The sequence below is a fragment of the Nicotiana tabacum genome, chromosome 1 (genome assembly GCF_000715075.1).
Source record: "Nicotiana tabacum cultivar K326 chromosome 1, ASM71507v2, whole genome shotgun sequence".
NCBI lineage: Eukaryota > Viridiplantae > Streptophyta > Magnoliopsida > Solanales > Solanaceae > Nicotiana > Nicotiana tabacum.
The window spans coordinates 28,970,508-28,981,620 of record NC_134080.1 but is presented as its reverse complement, the minus strand read 5'-3'; the positions used below and the strand labels follow the sequence as shown (position 1 = coordinate 28,981,620).

Sequence of the window (11,113 nt, the reverse complement as noted above, 5' to 3'; positions counted from 1 at the left end):
TGAAGAGCTTCAACATGGCAAGTAAATGAAGTTTGGAATTATAAGGATGTCTTCTACTCATTTAAATTTTATTAGTTTAAGTTTCAGTTTTGTTTTAGTTGGTTAATATAGTATTAAATCAATTGGTAGATTAGTTCTCTTTCTTAATAACAAATGACTTAGTTATTTTAGGAACGCGATCAACTCATTTCTTTTAATATATGAAATAATGTCAATGATTTTTTACAAAATATAGAGTTAGTTTTTGCAAAGTATTCGCATAGGCAGAATATAATAATTGGTTTATTTATCTCAAACTCAATCTTCGTAAGCAAAATTAACCAAACAATTATAACCTCAGACTAAAAACAAGTGGTGTAAAAGAAGGATGGGATTTATAGATTGTAACATTTTAAGTCAAAAAATGTGTAAATAGCGTTTGCTCCAAATATAACAATGAAAATTCTTCAAAAAAAATATTACTTCATTTATTAAATCAATTGTTTTCCTAAGTTTTATACACAATTCGCTTTTTGGGTAGATAAATATTGTATTTACCATAAAAATGGTAGTATTAATCACACGTTGTTTATTTTTATTTTATTTTTATTTTACTCTTTAAACTCATGGTTTTTGAGGAATATAATTCACACGTAAAAATATAATTTGCGGTCAACACTTAATGAATTGTGAATTCTTTTCAAGGAATTTAGAGGCATCTCAAATAGTGATTTCTCATGACTCTTACATTTAAAAATAGATGGATGCAAATAACATTTGTAGAGAATTTATATTACTGTCAAGAATATTTGCATAATTAAGGATGCGTTCGCGTGACTTGATTATACTTCTAAAGGCGATTCGGATTATGCGTTCGCGCAACTTCGAGCAAATTTTTACTAAAAAGAGATTTCTCGGAGAATATCATTATTAATTTCATAAAAACCCGAGATGTGATGTTCACTACTTAATTATACCAAAGGGCGAATGTTCTTGATTTTATTTAAAGCATAATTTCGAAAATGATTATTTTAATAAAAATATTATCTATATTATTGTGTACACGTGCGCGTGACACAACTCCGCATGTTTTAAAAATATAATTTATAACACGAATATACGTACGCGTGATTCGATTCAAAGAAGGGTCTTTAAATCTAAATAGAAGCGGTAACAATAAAATCATGCAATAAAAATGTATTTAACAAATCAAAAATAATCAAGCCAAATATAACAGTTGAGCGACCGTGCTAGAACCACGGAACTCGGGAATGCCTAACACCTTCTCCTGGGTTAACAGAATTCCTTATCCGGATTTCTGGTGCGCAGACTGTTAAATAGACAGAGTCATATTCTCCTCGATTCAGGGATTAAAACCGGTGACTTGGGACGCCTTAAAATTCCCAGGTGGCGACTTTGAAACAAACAAACAAATTCCGTTTCGACTGTCCTTTAATTGGAGAAAACTCCCCACACACCCTCGCGGGCGCGGAAAAATGAGGTGTGACAGATGAGTTCTGCACAACCAAGGCAAAGTGGCAAAGACGTCGCCTCGAAGCTTTCAGCCTTGCTTTGTTGGGATTATTGGTTTTTCCATTATATGAGAGGAACATTAGCACTCATCTGCAGTCCGTGGTAATGCCACTATTTCATGAGAAGCAACGCAAAACCGTTACCGTTGTTCTGATGATCTTAGAAGAGTTGTACCAAGCCCTGAGTGAGGTTAGGGGAGGTGTTAGGTATTTTGAGGGAAGTAATCTTTTGCTACAATTGTGGATGATGGAGCATTTGCACATTGCTTCCTTACTTTGTCCCATCGACCGTGCCTTGAGGGATCGGATGGTATGCATCGAGCGTAGGATGAAATCTCCTAAGTTTACATACCCAGTAGGCGTCACAGCTTGGATTGAGTTCCTTGGTTTGAGGACAAATGGGAATGTTTTGTGGGCTTACCTTTGGCTTCCTTTAGATTATATCTTGGTAGGATGCCTCATGCAGCCTTTCCTGATGCTGATAGGACTTAAGTGTGTCAGGCCGTACACTCCCGTTAAGGTAATGCGACAGTTGGGCAGGAGACAAGAGGAGCCTACAACTTTGAATCTTTGGAGGCACATCATGAATTTTTGCAAAAAGGCGGCTGACGAAATCAAGTACGTGCAATACTGGAACAATGCAAAGAGGATGAAGAAAAATATATTAGTAGAGGACGTGGGCAGGCCCAAGTGTACTCAGGAGTACCTGATTTGGTTACAATCTGTCCCACCAGGGGTTAGCACCCCATTGCCATCACAACTTAGGGGTCGGGCAGTTCAGACAGATGATTTTGAGAAGGCATCGAACCAAGATCCTTGGGATAAGCTTGAGTTGATAAAGTCTCATTTAGCGGTATTGGCAGCAAACGTGGAGCAGCATGGCCAATATTTGTTTAGGGTTGGATTTCAGGATGCGGGGGCACACGCCAGGGCCTTTATTCCTAGCATTAGTGTTTCTTTACGAGGCATGTTACAGGGTTTTAGCATGACGGACAGCCCGGGACCATTCCAGCCAGGGTCGTTGCATTCAGGAGCATCTTGAAGAGTCATTCTATTTAGGTGTTTTGAGATTGTCTTATGTTGTCTTCTACTTTCGTGTCTTGTCCAGAAATACTAAGTCCTTTAGGTAGTGTCAGAGCTTGTCGTAGTATAGTTGAATTTGTCACGTCTTTCATTATCGTACTTCCCTTTGTATTTTAATATCGAAAAGTTTTAAATGAAAAATCCCAAAAAGATTTTGTTTTTAGTTTATTTTCCATCACTTTTCCAGAACTATGCTTGGTCTGATTCATGAAGGACATGATACGTAGGCAACCTACATCGGGCTTGATCAAATCATTTTTGGTTCAAAATAAAAAGAGAAAGAAAAAGAAAAAAGTGATAAGAGGTGTTGGAAAAGAAAGAGAAGGAAGGATTGAAATGAGCAAATTGGCATGATGCCATATGACCCTGCGACCCTCAAAGCCATTTTAGAACCATTAATTGTTGCTAGGTGCATTGCACGTAACGTGATACTATTATTTGATAAATGCCCTAACGCTAACATGATGGTTTGTGTTGTTGCCCTCTGTTATCTTTATTTAATAACAGGAAGGTGGTTAGTTTGTTGGCATCCTGACAAGTCATCCATACAACACCCGATCGAACTGTCAGATAGTTATGGCTAGCAAGGAAACAGACATTGGAGTTGTAGACCCACCAAGGGATATTGTTGAGTCGGAATCGGAATTGCAAGAGGAGGTCCGGAGTTTGAAGCATCAGATGGCGGAAATGTATCAAGACTGGATTAAGGGACACCTTCCACCCTCATTCCCTACCAACTACATAAAAAACCCTGCTTCCATCCCACCACTCTGTCAATCCCAGATGCCCAATACCATTGATCTTTCCCCACAACACGCACTTGGTTTTACCCCTTACCACAACTACCCCGTCACTTCAACCCAAACTTTTCATGCTCCGCCAGCCAAAACAACCTCGTACCCTGCTCCGACATCTGCTCTTATTTTTGTACCCCCTCTACAAGCTACCCTCCACCGATCCTTTAGTGAGCCCGCATTCCCCGCTACAGAATCCCACTACTATGCACCGGAGCCCACCTTTAAAGTCCCAAATCCTTACTCTTACACTCCCCAATTTGAGCCTCATGTTGAAACTGACAAACCACCTAAGAACGCAAAGCAAGAAGAGATGTTTAGGAAGGTACAGAGTCTGGAGCAATCATTGAGAAATATGCAAGGGTTGAGAAACCAAGTGAGTGGGGCCTATAAGGATTTGTGTTTGTTCCCCGATGTCCAACTGCCTGCTGGGTTCAAGATGCCCAAGTTTGACTTGTATGACGGACATGGGGATCCTGTAGCTCATCTGAGGGGTTATTGCAGTAAAATGAGAGGCGCCGGGGGAAAAGACGAATTACTAATGGCATACTTCAGCCAAAGTCTGAGTGGGGCAGCTTTAGAATTGTACACTCGCTAGGACAAACTTGTAGCAACCCCTTTGGGAGGGTACTACTTAGGAAACAAATCTAATTTCCTACTTATAAAATATTAAAAGAGATATTAATTAAAAAATATTCAGAATAATTTTAGTAGCGGAAGTAGGCCCATGAGAAAAGGTTCAAAGTGCGATATTTTTTTTTTGAAAATACACCATAACTTTTATTTTAAATGAAATACAATGTCAAAATATTAACATATAGTGATATAACCCTTCTTGATTAATCAACAGATTAAAGCAACTTCCTAACTGAATTATACAATCATTCAAAATCACTGTAAGTTTGTGTTGTACATAAATTTCAAACTGTCAGGTATAAAAAAAAGGAAACTAGTTTTTTTCTTTTTTACATATTTACAAGACAAAGTGTAAATTCAGCATATTACAAGACTTGAGTTATTAAAACACCCTAATATAATAAAAGAGGTTACGAATTCAAGTTGCAAGATTTTGGTCTTTAAAATCCAACAAGCCTCCAAATAACATAAGTGTGACATATATATAACATAAGTGTGACATATATATATGTATATGTATATATCTTGTATATCCTGTATATCCTGTATATCCTGTATATCATGTACATGTCCCAAAACTATGCAAACCAAGGTGCATATGCAAATGTGATCTCCATAAATTCTCCCAAAAAGACTACTTCACCCTGGCCGTCTTCAGATTTCATCCCGAACATTTCCTACGATAGAAAATAACTATCGCTAAGCATAAAGCTTAGTGGTGTATAAACTTTAGGCTTGGAGTCATTAAATTCTCCAATTCCTCTTTTCAGTCATAATTAGCTCAATTTAACATAATTTAAAACAAGTGAACAAATATATCAAACATATCAATATCAAACTTTGAGGTGTTTCCAAATATCAATAACAATGTTCAAGAGTCTAGAAAGTGTATACTATCAATTTAAGCGAGTATACCAAATATCCATTTTTCGCCCAATATGTACGTCATGCCATCACACTAAGAATAATCAGATATCAATATGGACCGAAGCCCCAAATCAAGTAGGGTCAACATCCAATAGACAAGAGAATCAAGAACCATAGTAAAAATGGCTTTCTAGTTCGTACTTAACACAGACAAGTTCCATAATTCAAGACGAACTACAAATCCAAAGTCAAGATGACAAAAGATCCGAATCAAAAGGGATGCCAAGATGGATGACAAAGTCACTGCCACAAGAAGGACAAAGTCCCAACAAGAATGCAAAATGATCAAACAATCCGTACGAATGGGCGATTTAGCAAATATCTTACAATACTTTATATATACGAATATAACAATATAAATTGAAGCCAAGAAAAATAAAATATCAAGTTATTTCAACATATTCTAGCAAGCAAAAAGAGTACAAGTTTATACACAAACATTGGTATTTTACCACGAAACAGTTCAATCACGACTTGGGGACGTTCGAATCGTCTATGCCGTAAACAAACCAAATCTGTCCACTTCCTCAAACACTTCCCCTTTGATTTTTTTTCAAGGGTTTATATACCTTAAATACATAATCAAATATCTAAATAAGTTCAGTGATTTAGCAAGTCAAACTAAACATGATATTGGTGAAAATTACCCAAAAACGTTTGAAATAGAAATTCTGGACAGTATCACTGTTTCGAGTTGTGACTCCGTTTTGAAGATCTATACGGACAAACTAGACTTTATAGTATTCACAAAAGTTGTATATCTATGTCTTACCATTTCGGAACATCTTGAATCACCTCCATATCAATTTTGAACAAAAAGGTATGCTACAATTACTAACAGCAGTACATGGAGTATTTCTAAAACTGGAAATCTAGACAGCACCTGCCCTGTACTTTCTGATCTTTTTTCAGGTAAATACCGACAAATCTAGATTTTGGTTCCTTCATAAGAGTTATTGATTTATGAAATACCTTTCCACAAAGTCCTGGATCACTTAAATCGGAGCTCTGTACAAAAAGATATGTAGAAAATACCCATAGGTGTCTAGTATAAAAACGAGTTTAGAAACTTACCAAGAGGAGCAACTTGATCTTCACCAAAAACGAAATTTGCTTGTTGATTTAGTAGAAATCCATGGTTTTTTTTTCATGAAACTTCAGATTCTAGTTTCTACGGAGGGGAGAGAGAGAGAGAGAGAGAGAGAGAGAGAGAGAGAGAGAGATAGATGGATAGCTATTCTTCTTTGTCTTGAAGAGTAACAAAAATGGGGAGTTTATGGATAAATATGAAATAAAATGGTTATCCAACTACTAAATATTATTAGATAAATACAAAAGGTTGGAAACCCAAAAATTTAATTATATATTATATTTAATAATAACTAGTCAAAATAATATTAAGTGTTACATATAGCAACATCATGGAACTTCATTGCCAATATTAACACAACCTAAAGTAAGAAATTTTAATATATTGACCATTTCACATTTAGGAAGTTCAAAGTAAAATATTTCCTTGTTATAAAAATGCTCAATCAGGAATGCAAATATTATAAAAAATTTTGGGGTGTTACAACTCTATCCTCCTAAAAAATATTTCGTCTCGAAATTTACCTTGTACTAGTCCCGAAACAAATGTGGATATTGAACTCGCATATCCTCTTCTCGCTCCCAGGTAGCTTCTTCGCCTGAATGATTTCTCCAAAGAACCTTCACTAATGGGATTCTCTTTTTTCTAAGCTCTTTTATCTCCCGCGCTAAGATTTGAATTGGTTCTTCTTCATATGTCAAATCAGGATTAACCTCAATAGGAAGAACATGAGATGGATCTGAGCGGTATTTTCGAAGCATAGAAACATGAAAGACGTTGTGGATCTTACCTAATTCAGGTGGCATAGTTAGCTTATATGCAACCGTTCCAATTCTCTCAAGTATTTTCATAAGGTCCAATGAATCGAGGGCTAAGTTTACCGTTTTGGCCAAATCTCATAATCTTCTTCCATGGAGAAACCTTTAAAAATACCTTATCGCCCACCTGATGCTCAATTTCATGCCTTTTAAGATCAACATAGGACTTTTGTCTGTCTGAAGAAATTTTCAAACGATCCTTGTGATTTTTACCTTATCTTCAGTTTGTTGCACAATCTCAGGACCCACAAATTTTCTTTCACCAACCTCATTCCAACAAAGAGGCGTTCTACATTTTCTCCCATATAAAGCTTCATAAGGAGGCATGCCTATACTTGATTGGTAGCTATTATTGTAAGCAAATTCTATTAGGGCTAAGTGTTTGTCCCAACTACCCTTAAACTCAATAATGCAGGCTCGAAGCATATCCTCCAAGATTTGTATTACCCTTTCAGACTGGCCGTCCGTTTGTGGATGGAAAGCGGTACTAAAATTCAACCTGGAACCCAAAGCTTCTTGCAAGCTAGACCAAAATCTGGATGTAAACCTCGGATCTCTATCAGACACAATAGAAACAGGGATTCCATGCAGCTTCACAATCTCATTAATGTACAATTCTGCTAAACGTTCAAGTGAGTAGTCCATTCTGATTGCCAAGAAATGAGCACTCTTAGTTAGTCTATCTACAATGACCCAAATTGCATCATGATTTCTTTCAGTGCGTGGAAGTCCAGAAACAAAGTCCATCGTTATCCTTTCCCATTTCCATTCAGGTATTGACAAAGGTTGCAGGAGACCAGCTGGGACTTGATGTCCAACCTTTATTTGTTGACATGCCAAGCATTTAGAAATGAACTCTGCAATATTTTTCTTCATATCACTCCACCAATAGTGCTCCTTAATGGTCCGATACATTTTAGTACCTCCAGGATGCATTGCATAAGGTGAACTATGTGCTTTAATCAAGATCTGCTTTCTGATTTCATCATCATTAGGAACACACAACCTATTTTTATAAAATAATGTACCATCTTTCCTTAATAAAATTTTTGATTCTCTTTCATTTTGGACTTCTTCTACCCATTTCACAAGCTTCTCATCTAACTTCTGTGCTTCTTGGACTTGCTCAAGTAAGACTGGCTTGACTTGCAAATTAGCAATGATAGAACCATTAGAATTAAATGAAAGGCAAACATTCATGGCTCTTAATTCAAGAAGCAAAGGCAAAGGACTTAGAGTTAAACTTGCAAGGGAATTGCGACTCAACGCATCTGCAACCACATTGGCTTTACCAGGATGATAATCAATCGTGCAATCATAATCTTTGATGAGTTCAAGCCATCTACGTTGTCGCAAGTTTAACTCTTTTTGTGTACCCAAGTACTTCAAACTCTTGTGATCAGTAAATATGTGACACTTCTCTCCGTATAAGTAACGCCTCCAAATTTTTAAGGCAAAAATAATGGCAGCTAGTTCAAGATCGTGAGTGGGATAATTCAACTTATGCGATTTCAACTTTCGAGAGGCATAAGCAATTACTTTCCCTTCTTGCATCAAAACACAACCCAAGCCACGATAAGATGCATCATTGTATACCACATAATCTTTTCCTTCAGCTGGCAAAGAAAGTATTGGAGCTTGTGTCAACAAAGATTTGAGCTTTTCAAAGCTCTCTTGACACTTGTTATCCCATACAAATTTGGGGTCTTTCCCTAAAAGTTTGGTCAAGGGAGAAGCTATAATAGAAAAGCCCTTCACAAACCTTCTGTAGTATCCTGCTAAACCCAAGAAACCTCTTATCTCAGTTGGAGTTTTAGGGAGTTTCCAATCTATAATAGCTTGAATCTTACTAGGATCAACCTTCACACCTTCAGATGATACAATGTTCCCTAAAAAATCCACTTCATTCAGCCAGAATTCACATTTGGAAAGCTTCGCGTAGAGTTGTCTCTCTTTCAGAATTTGCATGACAATTCGGATATGCTTATCATGATCTTCTCTATTCTTGGAATAGACTAAAATGTCATCAATAAACACCACCACAAATTGATCGAGATAAGGCTTGAATACACTGTTTATTAGATCCATAAATGCAGCAGGAGCATTTGTCAAACCAAATGGCATTACCAAAAATTCATAATGGCCATACCTGGTCCTAAAGCAGTTTTAGGAACATCTTGCCCCCTCACACGCAACTGATAATATCCAGACCTCAAGTCAATTTTTGAGAATAAGCTGGCACCCTTCAGTTGGTCAAACAAGTCATCGATTCTAGGCAGTGGGTATTTGTTCTTGATTGTTACCTTGTTCAGCTGTCGGTAATCAATACAAAGCCTAAGAGTGCCATCTTTCTTTTTCACAAATAAAATAGGAGCTCCCCAAGGTGAAATACTGGGACGGATAAAACCTTTCTCAAGAAGTTCTTGCAATTGAGCCTTCAACTCTTTTAATTCAGCTGGAGCCATTCTATAGGGAGCGATAGAAATAGGAGTAGTTCCAGGGACAAGATCTATAGGAAATTCAATCTCCCTTTCTGGAGTCAACCCAGGAAGATCATCAGAAAATACATCAGGAAAGTCGCACACAGTTGGTATGTCCTTAAGACTTGGACTCCCCAATCGTGTATCGACTATATGAGCAAGATAGGCATCACAACCTTGACAAATCATCTTCCTTGCCAAGACCGCAGAAATAATTAGATGTCAATGATCTTTCTCCTTGAACTACCATGTGTGAATATTCAGGAGTTCTAAATGTCACTTGCTTCAACCTACAATCAACCAATGCATGGTGCCTATGGAGCCAATCCATGCCAACAATAACATCATAGTCTCGGAAGGGCATTTCAAGCAAGTCGACATGGAAGACCAGCTTTTGAATCATGAATGGACAATCTCGGTAAATCATGTTAACAATAGCCTGATGACCTAATGGACTCGTGACCAGCACATCAAAGTCAAGTCTCACAGATTTAACAGTATCGAGAAATGCAAGTGATGAGCAAACATAAGAGTGCGAAGATCCAGGATCAAATAATGTAACAACAAATATGCCAAATAAGTGAAATTTACCAGCAACCACGTCCGCACCATCCTGGTCATTCTTCTGTCCCATAGCATAAACTCATGCAACAACTCTCGACCCACCAGCCTGATTAGCTACACTCGAACCCGCTGCTTGCATATTTCGAGGTCTAGCACTACTATTAGCTTGAGAATGAGTAGTGACAGACTTTTGAACTGATCCTTCTATATGTGTATAAGAAAGAGGGTTAGGATTAGGACAATCCTTCACTTTATGATCCATACTTCCACAATTAAAACAAGCACCAGAAGCTCGTCTACATGCACCATAATGATTCTTCCCGCACTGTGCACTAGTAGATGTATGAGTTTTGCCTTGGCCATAACTTGGAGTACTGGCAGTAGAAAAATTTGACTTATTCTGCTTATGATGTAATGATTTATGTGTACTCTCGGTCTTGGAATAGTCAAACTTTCCCTTTTTGGATGAACCGCCATAATTTGAATTACCCTTCCTAAACCTATTTTCTCTCCTACTAGCTTCTTCCTTATCAGTTCTTTCCCAAGTAAGTGCAGCTAAAATCAGCTTGGAAAAATCCTCAAGTTGTAAGATTGCCACTGATTTTCGAATGTAACCATTCAAACCTTCTTCAAATCTTTTGCACTTGTCTCTTTCACCATCAATAATACCTTTAGCATAGCGAGAAAGCCTGAGAAAGTTTTGTTGATACTCTGCAATAGGCATACTCCCTTGTCTTAAATTCAGAAACTCTTTCTTTTTAGCATCACAATAGACAGGGGGAACATATTTTGCACGAAATGATTTCACAAAGTCATCCCAAGTCAGCACCAGAGGTTTTGCTTTTGCATCTGGCACACTTACCTACCAATAATAGGCATCTTTTTTGTAAATGGGAGATAGCATACTTAAATTTGGTAGCATTAGTACACTCCAGTTGTTCAAAGGCCCTCTCCATGCGCTCGAGCCATTTTTCAGCTACCGTGGGATCTATAGTGCCTTCAAATTCAACTCCGCCCATTTTTCTCATCTTGTCAAAATTCATTTCACTAGGTTCTGACATTGTCCCAGCCAAGTGACGAAAGAATTCAGCCATCTGCGAGAATGGAGGAGTCATAAATGGAGTATTATGACTCATTGATCTTGGATTACTGCCCACTTCATTTCCACTAACACGAGGAGGATTTAGGTTAGGTAAGGGTTGTGAGCACA

At 37.5% G+C, this 11,113-nt stretch overlaps 1 protein-coding gene across 1 annotated transcript; it reads right to left on the bottom strand.

Annotated features, from left to right (window-relative positions):
* Positions 1-9,508: 9,508 nt before the first annotated feature.
* On the bottom strand, positions 9,509-9,973 carry LOC142162311 (uncharacterized). The gene has a single exon (XM_075218652.1). It carries the CDS (start codon positions 9,971-9,973, stop codon positions 9,509-9,511), a length of 465 nt encoding a protein of 154 aa, XP_075074753.1.
* Positions 9,974-11,113: the final 1,140 nt, after the last annotated feature.